This window comes from Anas acuta, chromosome 1 (assembly GCF_963932015.1).
Source record: "Anas acuta chromosome 1, bAnaAcu1.1, whole genome shotgun sequence".
Lineage (NCBI taxonomy): Eukaryota > Metazoa > Chordata > Aves > Anseriformes > Anatidae > Anas > Anas acuta.
In genome coordinates, this window is record NC_088979.1 from 116,094,766 (window position 1) to 116,116,001 (window position 21,236).

At 38.6% G+C, this 21,236-nt stretch overlaps 1 protein-coding gene across 49 annotated transcripts in view; it reads left to right on the plus strand.

The window, feature by feature from the left end:
- ABI3BP (ABI family member 3 binding protein) overlaps nucleotides 1-21,236 on the plus strand; it is a 148,251-nt gene that overhangs the window by 9,291 nt on the left and 117,724 nt on the right. For all 49 annotated transcript variants that reach the window (XM_068695482.1, XM_068695319.1, XM_068695399.1 and 46 more), the window contains exon 2: nucleotides 14,716-14,895. In XM_068695482.1, the coding sequence (XP_068551583.1) occupies nucleotides 14,716-14,895 (180 nt within the window). The remainder of the gene's footprint in view (nucleotides 1-14,715; nucleotides 14,896-21,236) is intronic.

Below are 21,236 nucleotides of genomic sequence, written 5' to 3' on the forward strand. Positions count from 1 at the left end.
GTTTTCTTCAATGCCATTTTTTATACTTTCAATAAAACATCAGGTGGAGAATTAATTAAAAAAAAAAGTGAAAAAATAAGTAAATATGGACATATAAAGATGGGTTAGTAGTAGGGAGTATTCCTCGCTGCTGTCATTGCTCTCTTACATGAAAGGCAGCGTGGTGACAAAGGAGCTGGTGATGAAAGAGGTTTAGGATTTGGAAATACAGTCAAAGAAGGTCAATTCCATATTGTCTAACATATCCTCTGTAGGAAGGAAAATTGGTGAGAGAATAGGTGAAACAGTTTCTTAGTAGCAAAAATAAGGAAAAAAAAATACAGTGTTTTGGATTGGTCATTGTATTTCACCCTTAGTCATGCACATAGTTGGGTTTGGTTTTATTTTTTTTGGTCATAAACTTATTATAAATGTATTTGTTTCCATTTTTCCCTCTAATCCATGGATGTAGAACTACTTAACATTAGTTCATATTTTGGTTTTCTTAAGCCTAGTTAACAATGCCTTTGCTTCACAAGGTGTTCACAGTGCTAAATAAGGTATTTCTGCCAAGTTTTGGAATTTGATATCGCTTCCTAAGATAGTTAAATATTTCTCTCAATAGCGATTTCTATCTCCAGACACAAGGACTTAGTGGAAATCTGTTTCTTCTTTCTGTTGGCATTTACTTGAATTCTTTAAAAGCTTTCCTGTGATATCTGCAAGCTCAGACTGCGTGTCAATATATGTCAAAAGGGGTCACCTGTGATTTTTCTTAATATGTTGCCTGATTTTAAAGTAAGAAGGCAGGTCATCGGTCCTAAGATTCATTTCATCCAGTGGTGCAAGATGAGATACATTTTCCAGCTGGAAAAAACTGTATGAAGTTGGAATCGGTCCTTATAGGACTCAGCTGTATCCAGCTAGTGTCTATGACATGTGTGAGAATGTTCAGTTTGGAGACCAAGAGCAGACGTGAAACCACTTCATTATGACTGCTCTGCTGGAAATACTGAGCAAATTTATTTTATTTTATTGCGTGTTTGTTTGTGTCTATAACTTTCTAAATTGAAAGGGAATAAACAGGTAAAAGCTTTGCTGATAGACTGGAAAGCATGGACAAGACCAAATTACAGCTCTTACAGTATAATAGCATTTCATATTTGGTTACTGGTTTTGGTAACTGATAAAATTTGAGTCTTTTTTCTGAGTTTAGCATGTGACGTACAGCAACACCGGAAATCTTGATGTGTGCTTCGTATATTTAATTGCTTTATCAGCTGCCTGCCTCTGAAAAGTAGGGAACTTGCTCCAAAGTTAAAACACAGAGTAGTGCAAATGTCATTGCCAAGTGCATATCCAAAGCTGCTAATACTTGTACTATTTGAAGTCCTGTGTATCTTGGATGTTGGAGAAGATTTTGAGCAGAGAATTCAGATACTTTGATCATGTGATGGTTGCAATATTGGAAGTAAAAAGCCATCATGACTTCAGAGAACATAGGATACCTTTTTCCATTTTCATCATTTGCTACATATTATTTTAGAGAGGTTTATTTCAGCTATACACAGCATAATGAGGGATTTACAACTTGGAATGAAATCCCATTGGACAGTAGTAAAGTCCGATGCATATTTTGATAAGATTGCATACATTCAAGAATTGTTAAATGTCTCCTGCTGCCATGGATCTAGTCCCTAGATATGCAATTTCAATGTGACAGGTAGATTGCATTTCTCTGCTTCTAGATGTTTCTACTACAAATAGGTTATTACATTTCTTTCTAATGAGGTATTTGCTTCTGTTCAAATAAATCTTATTTTGGATCATTTTTATTCATTCTCCTATGAACCTATGACAAAGACTAGAGACTGGACTGTGTTTTTTGAGAGTTGGGCAAAGGTACGTTTACTGAAATATCAAACCTGGGCAGGGAACAAAATGTTGGAGCTCACAGACGCATCAGGCATGCAGCAGTGTCTGACCAGTTGCACTGCTGTCCTCTAAAGCTGATTGAGGAATGTAACTTGATGGGCACCAGTTTCTGAATGGGTGTCTCAAACTAATTTATCTCCCTTAAGGGAAGTCAATTTGGAAACAGATGGTTATGTGCAACTCATCTTTTATTTGCCAACCCAAGTTCTTTGCCAAGTGTACACAAATCGCAAAACATTCTCCTCCACTGGAATGAATTTAGGAACTGCTGTGGATATCTCTTGAGAACCAGAAAGGCTGTTGACGGGGGGACTTTTGACTTTTAACCACTGGCTGCTATTCTTTGAGCCCAGTTTTCCATCTACCTTATCCTCTGCCCGTCTAGCCTTCATTTCTCCCCTTTGGCTGGAAGGATTCTTGTGGAGATTGTGTCAAAAGCTTTGCCAAGTCAAAGTAAATGACATCCCCTACTTTCCCCTGGTACACAAAGCCAGTAATAGCATAACAGGAGGCGGCAGGATTGGTCAGACAGTCTGGGCATGGTAAATTTGAGCTGGCTGTTTTGAATCTCCTCGTGTTCTTTGTGTGCTGAGGTGTGACCATTTGTTCCATATCCTCCTGGCAATTGAGGTTAGGCTGAACAGTTCATTTCTTCTTGGATGCTCTTTTCTGCCATTCCTCAAGCAATTGCAGTGTAACATTTTTCTCTTCCTGGCAGTTCTTCTCTTATGCTTGTCTATTTATTCAAAATATTGTGTTTTATTGGATTTTCAATATCCACATGTGAGAGAGAGGAAGTAAGATACTGAAATTCAAGCATAGCACTGGGGAGGGCAGCACTTCTTGAGGGTTTATGAAATATACTTAGGGGTACAGGAGAAAAAAGCATAGCCTTTAAGTGGAAAATTACTAGTTCATACAAAGAAATGTGTCTGAAAAGGCCTTCATGAAATCTCTTTGTCCCCCCTGTGCTTATTCCTGAGATTGTTCTAGAGCTTCACAGTGTTTGTTTCTCAACTTTCTTCCTTGCTACAGTTTATGCCAATTACTTCTGTTTTTTACAGGTATGGACCAGAAACTTTTCATACTGCTTTCCCCTGGCTTTTTGTTTGTTTCTTTACATGCTTGTATGTATGCATCATCATTCTATCTACATTCTTTTCCTGTAAGTGAGACAACTCCTATTTGCTCAGGCTTTTTTTTCCTGGGTCACATACTCTAGACTTCTAGTCATTGAATTTGCTTTTTTTCTCTAGATCTTGTCATGTTGATTTGGATTAGAGTGCCCTGTGCAAAAGAAATGGTTCATTTGCACTGGCTAATCAGTGATAAGAGATTGGTTTAGAAGTGAGGATGAGTGCATAAAAGGACTGGATATCAAGTCTTCAGATGGAAAAGGCAACAGTCTTGAAACACACCTAGATTTGTTGATTCTGATACTCATAGGTGAGTTTATGTCTTGAGAGTTGTCAATACATACTGATGTCAAATTCCCTCTTTGTGTATTTTGCAAACATTGCTAGCTGCCTAAACACTAGTTTTGCCTTTAGAAAAATAACTATCTGATGAATGAGAGGAGGTAAAATGAATCTATGAGAAAAAGCTTTGAAACTATCTTTTAAGCTGGTGTGACAGAAAAGTGAGCCAAAGACTTGCTGTTTAAACTGTTTGGAGTGTGCCATGTAAGATAATATTTAACATAGAAGGAGAATTTTGGTATAGGACTACCTATTTTTTTTCTACAAATACGGAAAACATGCAAATATTCATTTAAGACTTCTTTTTTTCTGTATTAAATCCAAGTTGCTGTATTCTAACACAGAGGAAAGGATAATTTCTAACCATCAGTTGTTTCATAGTCCTTTTTAAAATCTGACTCCTGAGCTCCCCAAGTGTTTTAAGAGATCCCCAAATGAGTAGACACACAGCAAATCAACCCAAAAGGTATGTACTGAAAAAAAAAAAAATAATAATAAAAATATGTATTCTGATATAATACAGAGTGATCACACATAAGGAACAGACTTCAAAATGACTGCCGCAGTGTGGGAACCTGCAATCTGAGTACACATCAGTCCATGCAGCAGGTTAGCAGTGTGTTCAGTAATGCACGATGGGTTGCAAAGTATCATCGATCTTCACTCTCCTCTCAGAAGCAAGTGCACTTACAGTCCAGATACTGTTTTCACTAACCCTTTGGATTTTGATTCTTCAAAAATGCATTGACAAGTGTTAAGGGATTGGTAATGGTAAACATTGCCTGCCACTGAATAAGTAATGCCAGCGGCAATGCCAAGCACTGCCCGCTGATGAACAGGTTCTTAAGAAATGTGTTGCACTAAGGTTAACAGTATGAATGACTGTGGACTTCAGTCTGCTTCTAATTTGTGGGCCGGGCGAGACCAACAACATCCGAGTTCCTCACTCTGTAAACTCTTAATGTCTTGTTGAGCAATCCCTCTGGAGTACCTGTTAGACAAAATCCATGTTTTTATTCAGCTGACTGGCTCTAAAATATGACTGCCTCATATGCAGCCATGTCTGAAGACTGCATCTATCTTTTGGTATTTGCATTAGCTCTTGAAGGCTTAAAAAGGAGTTAGACCTAGAACACTTGTGAGGCTTTTCTTCCTCCCAGCAGTCTTCTGCGTTCCTCTGTTGAATATCTTTATGCTGATTCTGTCAGGTTCTTTGGCCAATATGGAGTTTTCTTCGTGGCCCAGCCTGGGTGGAGGTGCCTTGGACATATTTCCATGGACAGGAGGGGAGCCAGGATTGGAGGGACCAGCTCTTTTGGGCAAGATGCAGGCACTGTCTCGTCAGCTCTGTCTAGGTGGAGTTGCATCAGCCCAGAAACAGACATGCCAGGCCAGTCTGGAAAAAAACAACAATAAACATCTAGTTCTGAGAGTAAAGCCAGGGGAACAGAGCTTTGGAGATGATAATTTTATCAGGTCCAAATCAAGCTCTCTCAGCACAAATACATGATCCATAATCCAAATTGAAATAAGGGTTTGAGATTGTTTCATTAAGAAGGAGTTCTTGGTGGTGGTTTTTCATGGACAAATAATGCCCTTTTAAGTTTTGTGTTTTGTATGCAGTTGTTTCAAAAAGTAATGCCTGTTGAAAATAGTTCAACTTGAAGGACTTTCAGGGGGCATTGTCTGCTGAAAATGATAGATAGGTTTTGTTCTGTACTTAACCTTTAGAAATGTTGAATCATCCAATGTTGAATTTTATTGAAGCTAAATGTTTAGCACATGCATGTTTGTTTACCTTTAGACACAAGTTTACAGATTGAGAAATTAAATGAGTGGAATTTCCTAAGAATGAAAAGAAAAATTAGGCAGTATCATGACAAGTCAGAGACAGGTTGTCAGGCCTCTGTCCAAGGAATTTTTCGCAAGTTTAACTCCTATTCCTATTTCCACCAGAGTAGCAGGCTTGGTTATTCTCAAACAACAGTTTTCTTGTTTGTTTTCAATTTTGTTTGCCATATGTTTTTAACAGATCTTGGGAAATGAATGGGCTGCAGAGTGAAAGCTAGAAATGGGGTTTGCATCACTGGAGCAGCATCCCAAATTTAAATCCAGACTCTTCTGAGCTTTGTACCTCAAAAATAAGGATAGTTACTAGATGTAGTTGAATAAAAATAATTTTAAACTAAAATGTGTAACGAGCCTTGTAAACAATATAGTGAAAAGGAACTTCAACAAAGTGCTTGAGTGGTCCAAAAAGAGATGAGAAAAATGGCATTTGTAAAAATGTATATTTAGATGGATAGACCTTGAAATTGCTGATAACTGTACCTTTATGTCTGCTTTGTCTTCACTGATCTTATAGTATTAGTGAGCTACAGTGAATTAACTCAGCTTTGAACTCTAGTCATCACTGGAGAGGAACTGGCAAAGCTTTTAAGAAGTGTATAGCTATGTGATATAAGTGCTGTCACAAGACAGGGTGGAAGGAGTACACTTCAAGAGGACAAATTTGTCAAACTTCCTTCTGCTTCTTGGAGAAGTGTCTCTTCTGTTTGTATCTGTTAAAAGCAGCGTGATTCAGATTGGCATTAGGATAACAAAATATATATTCTAACCGAAGGAAAAAGTTGCAGTAATGATGAAAGACTGTTGTGAGAAAAGGCACTGAAAGGGATAGGGCTGACCCTGGGCCCTCACAGCGCATCTCGTCCTTTGGAAATCTTTGGCACTGACTGAATTACTGCCCTCGGTGACCAGAAGTATTCTGGAATAGGAAGTATTACTCCACTTCTCAGCGTCCCTCTCTGAATGTCAGTCCACATGGCGTGACAATTCTGTTACCTTTAATCACTTTGATAACTTACGTCTGGACACATCTAGAGTGTAATTATAAATTATCGTGTTACATTTTTGAGGAACGTCCTATACAGGGGAAAAAAAACAAGTTTTTTTCTCTACTAGATATTTAAGGTACTTATCCTCCTTTTGTGGCAAGTTTCCATGATGCCAAAATTTCCCTGTGACAGGAAGTAATTTAGGGGGGAAATTACATTTTATGCTGTATTATTTGCTGTGCGCAGGCTGTTGAGAACATTGATCTGCCTAAAAATTTGCTATCTTTCAAATAAAAAGTATTTTTACAGGCATAGACAGGAAGAAACATATTTAAAACTTCCCAAAAGCATCTTTATTAGGAGTTAGGCAAGGAGTGAATTGAACATTTCAACAGATTATTCTTGTATCTCAAGACAACTGATGACAGAACATCCACCTGACAACTCCAGGCTGTTAAATGCAATTTCTGAAAACAAGCAGAAGGACCAAGCGTTTGTATTGTGATTGTACTGGCCGAAAAGACTTCTCTCATCATTGAGGAGCTACAAAATGCGGTATGGAGTATTACATTAGAATAAGCACTTTTTACTTTGAAGCTATCTTGCTACAGCCTGTTCTAGCTCACTTCCCAGAGAAAATTAAAATTCTGTATTTCCTGTTGGCTGACATAAGGTGGCTTCCTCTTCCACATTAAGATCTCCTTTGGAGAAACCCAGCTCCCCCTGTTTACCAGACATTGTGAGTTAAATAGAAGTTTTATCGCCTGCATCATTCTTGGGTGAACTCTTTTTTTTTTCTTTTTTTTTTTTTCCCTTTTAAATTATTGCAAGTTATAGGACAAGTTGTGCTTATATGACAAGACGCTATCGCATCTACTTTCTAGTGGGAGTTTGTACCTTCGCAACTTAACAATGTGCCATTGATGACTAGTTTCTAGTTATCAATAAAATAACTATTAATAGAAAGGCTTAAAATAACAAGCTTTCTTTGTCTGATCTTTCAAGTGTCATAGTCAAAAGAAGAAATACCTATCATTTCTGTATCAAACTGTGTCACTGAAAGTGAAAAAGTGGCGTTTCCAAATGGAATGATGGTTTCTGCTCCTCAGTTGCTGCCTCGAACCAGCTGAATGGCACTGAAATGAACAGAACCATCAAGCTGGCGGAGAGAGAATCTGAGGCTGGGAGTGTTAGGACTTGGATGGGAATTGGACTGCTGGAGCTTTTTTGATTACTCATCCCTACAGATGTTCCAGTAGATCTGCATGTAACGGCCGTAGGTCCGTAGCTAAGGACAGCATTGCTTTTGTTCTGTTTTGTAAACTGTCTGAGCAGAAAGACCCTGTGAGTGTAGGGTGGAAGCTTAGCAGGTAGGCTACTTTTGCAGAGATATGTGCTTGGAAAAGTAGAAGTGCTGTATTTTGACAGCTTCTTTTTCTGAAGTAATGCTTGGCTTGTATATGTAGTGTTCACATAATAACCTTTTTGAAAAGCTCATTTCATTGGGGAATTTCAGTTGCAAACAGCAAAACCATGTATAATGCTTTCAGCTTACCCACTTGTGGTAAGATGTGCTTTCTTACCCCTTTTAAGGGTGCGGTCTGTATGACACCTACATGTATTTTCGTCACTCAGAGGATTTATTCATGTGGGTTCTGCCACTAGGAGCACTGGTATTTTATGTAACCTGTGAGGAGAAAGACAATCTAAGATGGATGATCACAACTACCTGACTGGAGGATACAAAGAAGACCAAGAGAGACTTTCCACAGAAGTGCACAGCAATATGAGAAGAGGCAATGGGCACAAGCAAGAACATGGGAAATTCCAGTTAGATATTGAGAATATATTTTTTAAACCCCAAGGAAGATACATACTGGAACAGGTTGCCCAGAGATGATATGGAAACTGTGTCTTTAGAGGTATTCAAGCCTCAGCTGGACGTGGCCCTGAGCAGCCCAATCTGATGGGGTTTGCATTGAGGAAGGGGAGCAGAAATCCCTTCCACTCGAAATTATTCCCTGGTTTGTGGTTGTGGCCTAGGAGTGTTTCTTGTTTATTCTACTGCATAGAAACAGAACTATTTTTAAATGTTTCCCATTTGAAGCTATATTTGGGTTTGAGCCAAACAACCAATATTTCTCCATGTTTGGGAGCCAAAGTGAAAACAAAAATATAAAATAGCAAAACTTGCAGTGTTAGATTATTAAATTAGATTAAATCTTGGCTGGTGGTACTTATGGCACCAGATTTGGAAAACGAAAGCACTGCTGTGAGCAATTTCGAAGTTGTAAGTGAGGTGGTGGTCACAAATAGATGGTGCTAATGTATTTTCTTAAGGTATGCTTCATTTGTCTAGCGCTCTGGGAGGCAGTGCTGGGTCTTTCATTCATGCCCTCTAAAATCTTTGAAATGGTGAAAACTAAACAGTTTAAATGTAAGGCAAAAGGAATTCTGATGATGAAGCCAAATTAGCTGTAATGAAGTACAGCTGTATTCACCCTTTTGTAGGGCAGAGTTCATGGCTTTTTGCTCATTGGATTAAAATGAAAATCAGGATTGTGTATGTTCGCAAGTGGCCACATACACTTGAAGCACACCACGAAAATCCTAAAGTAAGTGGGAGCGAAGCATCTTCTCCCAGCACTGTTTTTGCTAGTCCATCAGGTGAACAGATAGCTCAAAACGTAAGTTGCCAAGATAAATGTATTTCAAAACAAACAAACAAAAACAAAAGGTTAATACATTTCATTTTTTGTTTCATTCTTGAAGTTCATTGCTGTATCTGCACTTAGGCTTAGGTCTGAAAGTGTCAGTTACCAAATAATGAATTATCAGCCAGCTGTTGATCTGTCTGCTTAAGCAGGCGAGAGAAATAGAATGCACTTCAGCTGAAGATGCTTTCTTTTACAGGGCCAAGCTATAACTTTGGTTTTGGGCAGAAATAGAAAAGAGCCAGTTAATTCAAATTCCAGTCACCTCATCACCCCATTTCTCTCACGTTCCTTGAAACAGATGAAAATCAAATGAGCCAGCTTTGTGCTAGCTGCCTGCCTGTTGTTACCAACAGTATTGCAAGGATGTGGCGGGGCACTGGACACAGATTTTTGAAGGCTAAAGCCTTCTGTGTAACCGAAACAAAATTGTTTCGTTTGTGCTTTTGGGAAGCAAGCTCTCAGATGGTTTTATTTGCTTTTATAGGTTGCAAATACCACTGTCACCATCACTGAATTACTAAACAAGGGTTGTTCTAATGCAACGTGCCCAGTGAAGCAGTTCTGTATTTATCTCATTACTTCTTTACAGTTACTAAATAGCAATGGAATTATATAAGTGTATTTGTAGTAATTCTAGGAATTGTGTGTTTTGCCTTTTCAGACTGCTTTCCAACTATGATCTCTTAGCAGGATGTTAGAACTGAGAAGTCAAATAGTCAAAAGGGCTTTGACTGAACTTTTGCTATGGAAGTGGAAATAGAAAATTGGTGTACTCTGTCTTGTAGCAAAATATGAGCCATCAGGTAGAGCTAGCTGGTAAGCTTAAGAGGTGGTTGGTAGCAGTGCCTCTGAATTCTCCCTTCTCCTCCTGTGTTGCACCATGAATAATTAAAGAGATGAGAAAAAGGAAATACTCCAGATAATCACCAGTGAATCCAAAGCTCATACAAAATATTCAGCTGGATATTTGTTATATGCTATGTTCAGTAGCTGCTTTTGCATTTTAAAGATGTGAATTTCAGTTAGGTCATTTATAGCTATTTTTTTCTAAAGTTTCAATGTTCATTTGCTCTTGGCTCCTGTTGCCTATTCGTGACTGCTTTTTTTTTTTTTTCTTTTTTTTTTTCCTCTTTTCTTTCCTTCCAACTAGTCAAACTAGTGGTGCTCCCAACTGGATTCTTCAGGCCATTTTATAGCCATTTTCTTCTTTAAAAAGAGTTACCAGGGGTTGGTTCCATTACAATGTAGCTGATTTCATCGAGCTGCCTTTAATAGTTGTTCCCCTTGCAGGCGAAGCATCCTTTCCCTGGAGTGATCTCTAACTGCAAGAGGTCTGATGCAGTTAACGTGTGTTTAGTTCAGACGTGTGCTGCGCTGTTTGTCATACTGGTTTTGGCCATCAATTGACTTTTGTTGAAGAAAATACTTGCAGACCAGTGTGGAATTTCTGTTGGCAAGCTAGGAGGGAAAGATTGTATTTCAGAGGTAGCTATAGATCCCAGAATCTTCCATTTAGTGATGGCCTGAAGGTGAAAGAATCACTCCACAAATGCAAATACTTAAGAGCAGAGTTTCAATAATGCATGCCAAAAACTGACACGAGTGAGTATGAGTTAGGAAAATTCAACCTTGCCTTGCTCTGTGCCTGAAAGCGTTCTTTTCTTTTTGTAAGATGCTTTTAAAGTTTTTTTGCACTGGAATTTGAGGGACTCTAGTTTATCACTCTACTCTTCCACTGAGAAGACGGGATGGTGGTGGTGGTGGTGTCCTAAAATCATGACATGGCAAGGGTATTTTCTCAAAATCAAATACATTTGCAAGTTCCTGTGACTTCCCTTGACTATTCCATCATGCTTAATGAATGTTCATCTGTGTGGTGGCCAAGACGGAGATGATATTACTCAGAACGGGAATGCCTGCTCTCTCTGGGACTTGTTTAAAGTACTGTGGGATCAACACAAATGAAACCTGTTTTGCTAATGCACTTCCAAGAGCCGTCCCCGCTCACCAGGCTGATTGCTGTGAAGTCCCTTACGTCTGTGCTGTGTGGGGCTGTCTCTCTCTGGAATAGTCCAGGAGTGTCCGTGCAGCAAGTAGCCTTGAGCTGTGTGCAGACCTCTTGTCTCCACGTGGATTCCTGGTGACCACACGGGTCTGCCTCATAGACCTTCTGGAAATGATCTGGAGGGCTGAGCTGTTGGCAGGCCCAAGGGCTGCCTGGCTTCCTAGAGGGCCAACCCGATGACTGAGTAGCTTGCTGACCATCTCTGGGGAGAGAGGCCATTCCTTACCAGGAGTCTGTGCCAAGCATGGTAGAGCATTGGTGGCTCTGCCGAGACAGACATTGCTTTCTGTGCCTGCTCACTGCCCTCCGTCCCTGTCATTGTTTGGGGTTGGGTTCCTTCTCTGTAGCCTTCTGCTCCTGGGCATCCAAGTGCTACATTTCCTAGCAAACTGTCAGTGATTTCAGTCACGAACCTTTAGTGCTTCAGTGGCCCTAGTGGTAGAAGAGAGTATGGGATTTGGTGGAGTGGACTTTCCTGTCAGGACAACCTGAGAGCTGGTTGCAACCCTGCTGACTGCACCTCACCTGAGAGAACATGACTGCTGCCCATCAACTCATGTAATGTGAGCTCAGGGATCAACAGATTACTGTTACATTATCTCCTGTTTATAGCTGGCTTTGGCCTTGGTTGCAGCACTTCAGTCCGTGCACGTCAGGAACAGGCCCACCTCACCTCCGGTGGTCACTGCTGGAGCTGTCATGGCTCATCCCTGAGTTCTGGTGGTGCCACGACATGTGGAGCTCATGGAGGGAGTGCAGTGCACTCATACGAAGTGAACTGTGTTGCTGCTCTAGCACAGTTACCTTCCATTAAATAGGTGCAGCTAAATAATGTGGAAAGCCATTGGTTTGCCTTGCCCTGTGCTGCTCTTTGGGTCAGGCAGCAAGGGGAGAAGTGGGTCGTTGCAGAGATCCCTCTGCGAGGGGAACTTGTGCTGTGTGGAGGGAAGGAAGTGGTTATGAGGAGCTCACAGAGGGGGCAAGACATGGTTTTCCTCTGGGGCATATGTTAAGGAGAGTACAGAGCTTAGACCATAACTAGCTCTCCAAGGAGAGGGAAAGAAAGTTTCCCAAAATACAGTGAAGACTCTGTGGTGTTTGTTATAATACCGAAAATCAGTGAAAGGATCCTGTGCTTAATAGTGAACCAGAAGGAAAGGACTTCCCCTGTTGAGACAGGGTGCACAGGACAAGAATTTTAGATAAAATCTATTAATTTCAAATAAGACTCCTATTTTCCTTTTTGATTCTGCCTTCTCAATTTTTAAAAGTTTATTATTTCTGTTTACATTGCACTAGAACTGGCTTTGAGCTTAAAAGTTCTGTTGGTTGTTTTGATGTGCTAGGTATAAAGAAAAGGTCTTAAGGTTCCTGCCTTGGAGATGTTGCTCATGGGATCCCATTAGACTTTGTGTTGTTAGAAACTTCACTCAAAATTTTTAGGTTGAAATAAAGCTCCCATGTCACTATAATTGCCAATTTACGAATAAGGCACAGTATCTAACTGGGTCAAAACTAGCTGAATTCAATCTTGAATTAGTATTCGCTCTTCAAATTAGCATAAAATATAACTGTGAGGCATTTATGTATAAATGATGGTGAAAAAAACATCGTGAAATTATTGTATATTTAAAATGAAAATAGATCTTTGTTTTAGTCTGTTTTTGGGTCTGATTAAAAGTTTTAATACAGAAATCTAATTGTTATATTTGAATCAAATACTGTAAGCCTTACTTTTTTCTTAGACATGAATATTTAAAGGAGACCATCTTTCATTTATGCTTTGTTCTCCAAAGTTAGGTATTGTAATTCAGAGTTCAGCAGATTAATAATGTTTAACAAACGTAATTTGCTGTCAGTTGGAGACAGTAATCCTAGACTTGGGTCTAGACTTTACCAAGCACCTTTATGGAGTGTATTAAGAGGGCTTGGAAGCCTGTTGGGATTTCTGCCTGGTTTCTGCTGTGTGCAGCCTTGCTGATGCTGAAAGTTGCACACGCTGGGAGTCTCCCGGAGTGAGAACAGAAGAAGTTCGTATCTCGCCCAGATGAGGAAGCAGCCGTGGCCCTTCCCCCAGGCCGGTGTCATGCTGCTGGAACCGGCAGGGCGCTGAGGTTTCTTCAGCTCCTGCAGTCTTCCAGAATCTGGCAGAGTTGCCTTTGGAAAATTGGGATGGCTTCCTGGCGGAGTGCTTTTACTTGATCAGTCTTCAGATAAAGAAAAGGTCTAATCGGAGGCACATGTTTTCCATCAGTTTTACTTGTGTGCTCCTTTGTCTAAAGGAAAGGGGCATGAAGTGTTTGGCTTCGGTTTTTTCAATCAGTGTGCAGACAACTGCAGGTGCTCATCACTACTACTAAATCATCTTTAGAGAATGGGGACTGTGGCCTCTCAGCATCTCCTGTCATCTTATTTTCTTCAGAAAAAGGGCTGCAGTGTGATTGCAAAGAATCAATATATGCTTGTCTAAAGAAAATTTGAACGTCACTGTACAATTACCTGTGGGGAAAGGAGAAAGAGGAGGGAGGAAAGGGAGGGGGGAGAGAGGAAGAGAAGGAAAAGAGACGGAAAGAAAAGGAATTTGTTTATTGCTCTATTGCTCTACCCTGTTATTTAATGACATGTCTCTCATTGGTTTTCTTTAGGTTTTAGAAGGAAAGGGTGAAAGGGTTTTTTGAAATTGTTTTTTTGTTTGTTTGTTTTCTCCCTGGAAAAGTATTTTCAACCTTCATGGTTGCAGGCAATGCCTGAAAACCTGTCTGGTGTAAAAAAATATATTTCAAGGAAAAATAGTAACCCTAAATGTTCTACTGGATTCTACTGGAGAAGAATCATTAGTTTTTTGTTTGTTTTAGTTTGTTGTGTGTTGTTTTGTTCCTTTTTATTTTTTCTTGAGCACTGTCAGTCAACAGTTCTCAAAATTTGATAAACCTAAAAGTGACAAGGGAGTAATAAAGTTTTAAGTACTAGGGAAGAAAAAGCCAATCCTACCTCACCCAAGAAAAAAGAGGAAGAAACACTTTTGTGCAGTCTATAAAGTTGGTTATTCTGTTGTGAATTCATTCTATGTTGTTACAAGTTAAAGTCTTGTTACTTTCTCCTCTGGAAAGCATAAAATTCAACATTGAAAAAGAAAAACTTCTTGGTAATTTTGCATTGAGTTTTTCTGTTAGTCTAGGTGTCCTGGTGTAATTCCAACTGGAAAATTACATTTCCTGCTGAACACAGCAGAAAATAAATAAATCATAACTGTAACATTTTTATTTGGACATAGTTACTATTCATCCTCTAATTCTGTAATATGGCTAACTTCATGTTAAAACATCATTTTAAATTTCTTCTTAACTAAGAAAAAAATCTCCTGATCGGCAATTTTGTCACCAGTGGGTCTTATAATACTGCTATAACTCCTGTATTTAAAGGAAAAGATACTTGCATTTTTTCATTTACTTCATGTACTCTTCTACAACTGCAATCGTAGATGTGATAGTTAATACTAAACTAATGAGGGGAAGAAATGGACATACTGGAAAACAATTTTACACGATAGTTGATATACACTCAGTTGCCTTGAGACTCTACCTTGCAACTCTTAATTGCAATTAACAAATTGAACTGTCCTACATGTTGTCATATTCCTTTACTGAATACATAGTTACACAATAATACATTTTGATCTTCTCTTATTTTTACTCTTTTCCTAGTGAAAAGACAGAGCCTGAAAGTTCAGATCAATGCAACAGATGACACCGTTTGCATGAAGTATCTTCGACCAAGTCAAAACAGCAAACTTGAAGGTTTTGTCCTGGGTTACGGAAGCAGCTTCTTCTCTAATCAGTACATTCCTTTACCTTCAGAAGGAAACACCTACATAACTGAACTTGGTAAGGCTTTGTATGTAATTTGCTTTGCATGCTGCTGTTGTCATGGTTTAGGAACATAGCGATGAGATCAAGAACCTTTGGGTTTCTTAATTTTTGTTTTTATTGGGGTGCTGCTCAGGGTTTTTTGTGTTTAAGTTTGTTTTGGGAAGAATTTCAGATAACAGTGGAATTAGGAGATCCTTCAAGGAGAACAAACAGCTCTTGTTGTTTGGAACAGCTTGCTATTGATATTTGTTTTAAGGATTTTCACTTATGGGAGTTTTTCATCCTAAGAGATTGTACTGTATTAACCATATTACAGATCATATGGGATAATTTGTCTGAAGTTGCAGCGTAAGCAGTATACAAGGGAGATGTGTGTGTTTTTAACTCAGAACAAGAAGCAATGAAACAGTTCTGAGAACTGTGTGCTTAATTCTCTTTGCTGGGAATGTTTATGATATGATGTGTTTTTTTATGAAATGATGCATTATTTTATAGGGGCATATTCCAATTCTGCATGTTACAGAATAACCTATACCTTCTGTGGCAGAAGCTACAGAAGATTTCACAAGTACTTGTATGGAGGAGATTGAACTGCATGTTATATCCTCTTGCCTGTTATAGGGAAGGAGAAGTAAATTAGGCAGTCCCTTTAACTCTGGGTTGTGTCAGTATGGGCAAAATAGCAAGACAAGAGAACTGGATCAGCTAGAATTGTCTTGTAAATTATTAAAACATTGATTTATCAGGATATGATATCTTAAGAAATCTGTTAAATTTCTGAGGATTTTCTTATTGTTTTTCTTTACACTTTTCTTGTCTGAAATGAATCCTGGTTCTTGTATTACCCTCATCATTGTAATGTCAGTGATCTTAGTGTAAATCTGCACAAGCACAGAAGTAACAGTTGCCTCGTTTTTAATGTGGCGAAGAAGTGTAGGCAGTTCTGGGTGTCTGCTCCAGGCTGAAAACTATAGAATAAAAAAGATTAAATAAGGTGATAGACACAAAGTAATTAAGACACTAGAGACCTTCATAAGATCTCTCTGGCAAAGGCTGACTTGTTCCTTTCTGTGAGTTTGTACTCCTGGGATCTCTCCGTACTTCTATCACCAATTCAGTGTTTGAGTTCATAGCCATCACTTAAACTTTATTTTGAATCAGTTCAGTGGCAAGGATATGCACAATTCTACAGAGAATCCAGTATAAGTAATATCTACGTAGCTATATTGCAGGAGTAGTGGGGATTCATATTTTTCAGGTGCTCTGAGATCCTTGGAAAGAGGAAAAAGCCCTGAACATAGTGTAATGTGTAGATTGTGTGCACTTCTCACCATTTAATAGCAGCTTTAATACCTAATGCTTTGTGAAACCATGTGAAAACAAAGCTGAACATCACCTGAAGCGTAGGTGATCATGGTTTTCTGTAACTCTCGTGCTAATATGTAATGACTGGAACTGTAGACACCTTTCTTTAGTTCTGCAATCAGAGTGGCCAGCTGCATGCATATTCATTAAAGCTTACAGTTAAGCTATCAAAATCCTGAAGTGACAAATGCTGAAGATGAGAAACCCTTTTATACGTATCTCCTGTAATGAAATTAAATGTTTTCTGTAATGTGTCTAGACAGAGAAAGACACAAGTGTTGGGGAATACTCTCCTTTTAATTATTTTAAAGGAGAGTAACTTCAAAATTTTAGCTCGCTCATGCTAAAACAAGTTGTCAATGAGTTTCCTAGTGACAGTGAATGATAATGAATTCTGGATGTCCAATACTACAAATGCAATATGCAACATAATGTTTATATAATTTATAACTAAATACTAGCATTTTCAACTTGAAGAAAATGTCATCATTGAAAGCACAGGACCTAAAAGAAGCTAACAGCAATGTGTATGTACTTCAACTCAAATATATATTTAAGGCAATTAACAATACCTATACTGGAACTATTGCTTTTAGTTAAGAGATTTAGGGTTACATTAGTTGCTTAGTGTATTTGTTCATTGGAGTTTGGAAGCAGAGAGCATAACATTTCCCATTGCATTAATGTTAAACACCACTGTTCTCTTTAAAGAGCAGTGTTGATTACACTTTCTGTGTGTGTACATCAGCTAAAGAAAGAAGCATTAGTTGTGCTTTTGGCTCTGTTTTAGAGTGACATGCCTCAGAGGAGAAAAGACAGTGGTGACTGCTAATACCCCCTACAATTTTAGGGACCAGGTGCTGGCTTAAGCTGGAGCTACTGCAGGATGGTTCATAGTTTTCGCAACAGTGGATTGGTTTTATTCTGGTACCCAGTGAACTCAGCTCAGACTCTGATTTATGTAGATGTTGGAAAATAAAAGGTATTGTAGAGGGGTAATATAAATACTCTCAAGATATTTTCCAAAGGTACAAGTACCCCTTGACCATATTGCTAAGAGTCTTAGGCTACTTTTGTGCTTCTAACAGGTGACGAAATTGGCCTAGTATTCTATGTTCATTCTAAGCAAGCTTTTTGTTGTTGTTTCTTTTTAATTTCACTCCAGAAATACCGTCTATTCCACATTCTGGATATTCTGGTGATTCTGGTGGCACCGTGCACTTTGCGAATGGTCTTTGGTGTTTTCCGTCTTTTTTTCCCCACAATAAAACCAACTAGGAATATAGGAAAGTATTCATGTTCACCCTGATAAATGCCCTCTCGGTCCTCTCTCACTTCAGCTTATCCCATAGAAAGGTTGCAGCTTTTACTGAACAGGATGGAAGGAATGAATCCCAAATGTGAAGAAACATTGTGGACTGTTTAGACCAAGACTAGTACAATTTAAGGCTTCCTTTTCTCCTTTTAGTTTTAGTAGTTATGGAAAGAGGGGACCTTTCCCAATTGATCTAAGGACATTAAAACTGGTCACAACTTGAAATTGGCTTGGCTGCTGAAATGGAAAGATTAGAACTGGGTATTTAAAGGCATCTGGTAGTTAGTAAAAGGTATGTTTTCCCAGTGGTTTAGGGATGATTGCTTTAGAATACAGTTTCCTGAGAGAGTGAATAGATCCAGGACAATGGAATTGCTCTGTCTAGACAGAAGTTAGACAGAAGTGGATCTTGACCTGATAGTATTGAAATTGTCAATTCATTTGAAAACAAATTGTCATTCACGTGAAAATGGTACAGACATGCAGGCAACTCTATAGTCTGCTCAAATATATATATATATATATATATATATATAATTTCATTAATGGAGTAATTAGGCTAATATAAGAAAACATACAGACTTCTCATACAATTCCTGATTCCCTAAAATGCATAATTCCCGTAAAATGTCCTTTTTCCTTGCTAGCAACCATGATAAGTATATGCAGCAGAATGAAGTGCCTTGCAGACATTCCCTTGAGCTAGCTCTGAATGCCTGGCTTTGTTTATGGAGCAGCAAGACCAATATTCTGTTTGGGATAGTTGTCCCTGCTTTGGAATTGGAGTATGGGGTAGGAAGCAACAACGAACTTGATTTTTAATAGGTGACACAGTATACACAGCAATATATTTTTATATAAGGCCCACGACTTCAATGTTTCCTACCCTGTCACTGTTGAATACAAATGAAATATAGTCAGATCTTCTGCTGGCTTATACATCTCTTATGCCCCTTTTAACACTAAACTTGAAGTCGGCAGATTTGAATAATTTATTAAATCACATGTGTCTGTGCCTGTATTTTAGAAGAAATAAGTGAGAATATGACCTTTCCTAGGATGTATAACCAGTAAAGATGTGTATGTTTGTAGAAAGTGTGACATCCACCTACGCTTCATCCACCAAAGTATTCAGCATCGCCCTGCATCAATTCTTCTCTTAAAATAGTTTTTTTTTTTTTTCCTTTTCTTTTACAACTAAAATAATAACTGAGCCAGCAATTGTGTAACAACATCCTTGAAACAGGAACTGCCTGCAGAGGGCATGTAAAAGAGAGAAGAGTTGTGCTGGATTTTCTGAACATGTAATGAGCTCATGCTGGCAATCAGCTCTTGAGCAACTTCGTGCATTGCCGGACAGCTGGATTTGAACCAGAGTGAAGGGTAAATGGCAGTGATGAGGCAGCTTTAAAATTTGGTACAAAGAAGTATCAGGATACAAGATGTCTTTTATTTGGTGCTGGATGTACTTCATGAGCGTATACAATAGTAAGCAACATTATTTTTGGTCAAGGAAAACTGTTCAGACAGTGTCAAAGGATATTGAAATGTAAATTCATCTAGACTACTAAATAAGGTGAATAGACCATCCCAAAGTTCTGAGCTTGATTTAAACTTTCACCTAAATCTTTTCAGTCTGCACGACTCGAAAAGAAAGAATATTTCCTTGAGAAATTTGTGCTAGTTTTATCTAACTTGGTTAGGAAGATTGCAAAGTCAGCCTCCTTGAATGTGTTATCACTGCTGCAGAAACCCCAAAAATTGGGTGGAGACAAATTGGGAGGAAAATTTTGTAAGAATGGACAGCAATTAGCTAACATGCTGAATAAAATGAATTCCTAAAACTGACTGAGAGCTTTGCCATACTTTGTTTGGCCTTTCCTTTACTTGAGCCAGGCTGTGCAGCGAAGAGGAGAATGTGCTGGCAATTCTGCTTTATAATAAGTGTAATAAGTTGTGGGTGAAATTTGCATACAAATAGGGAAGAATTCTAATATCATACAGCATCATCATGTTTTAAGTGTAATTCAGAGATGTGTGCTAGAGCAGTGCTTGGCTAAAAGATCACGCAGTGCGGTTTCTTATACCCAATAATGGTCACACAAATACAGGTGTATTAACCATGTGCCTTTTGAGATGCCAAATAATGTACACATTAATTCAGAAGGAGATGAGCACCTGGACAAACATACTGACTTGTTTTCCTGAATGTCAGTATATTAATTCTAATGATTCAATATTTTATGTTAAAATTTATTCTAAGTTTGTAAGTCAAATCATGCTTACGTTGTTTTGTTTTCAGCTGCATTTCTATGTTGGCAGAACCTTGAAATGAATTCACAGAGTATGCTTGAAATCATCCATGCTTGAACATAAGCAGAATTTGTTAGTGCTTTGCAACGCATGTTAGCTGCCTGCTGCCACTGCTTTCAAAGCATAGCTCACAGCATATGGAATTAAGTGATACTCTGTATTAGTTTGATGTTTTTGTGGCTGCATTTTTGTTACATTCCTCAAGGCTGGTATTCTCCTGAGGCTACTCAGGTGGGTAAAACAAGGTTTTTTGTTTTGACAGGTTTATATATAGCATTAGTATCACAAAATCTTGGTCTTTTTATAAACTTTTTTTTTCTTTTCTTTTTTTTTTTTTCTTTTATAATGTTGCCAAAGTAGTGATTTACTTTTGTGCAGTTTGGCAGTCTCTGAATTGTTTCTCCTGGGGTGAATTGTAGACATACCTGTGCGTACATGTAGTGTGTGTGTGTCTTTCAGGCTGTCTGGATGAAAAAAATACTGAGTCATTGAAGGAGTTCAGAGAAGGGTTTCATCGAATTGGTGATGGTTCACTGAGCTGTAATAGCTGTGGTGTTTAGAAGCTAAAAAAAGATGGGTGAATGCCTCTCTTTTTTTATTTTTTTATTTATTTTTTGAGAGGTGGGAGAAAAATATGTAAGAATATGTACCAAACGCATATGCATGATACTGGTTTTTGATACATACATAGACACCAAACCTAGTTCTTTACAAGTACTAGGCTTTCCTCCTGCTTCAGAAGCCATTTGGTTAGTACATGCCTGCCTGAGTGCAGTGCTTTGCTCCAAACTGGCACTGCGTTATTCATTTGCAAGTATTGACACCTGAAAGGGCAGTGCTGATGACATTTTGAAGCCACCCAACTGAACTGTCAAAAAAAGCAAAGCAAGCCAACAACAACAAAACACTTGCTTGGGGAATTAAGACACTAAGAATTAGGCATGGATTTATTGAATAGCAGTCATCTGGTACTTAAGGTCATTTTCCTGTTAAAGACTTAAGCCTGTCTGTTTGGACTTCACATCTGCAGCTTCAAGAGGTTTAAACAGAACCATTTGTGTGCCACCTGAGAGGAGAGGTTAGCCATGGCATTTGCCAGCCCAACCTTAATAGTTGGGGGGTAGGCAGCAACTGGTTCAAACAAACAGGTTTCTTACTTACATCTTAGGGTACCAGCTCTTCAAGAAGGCCTTAAGCTGCAATGAACCTAAGATTTTTCCATCAAATTTGTGAACGTGTTTCAAACTGAACTTGTTGAAGTTTCCATGGTTCTGTAGAGATCTCTCATTTCAGAGATTCTCGATCCTTACAAGATCATGCATGTACTTGCAATATACTGTGTGTGTATATATATACACATATA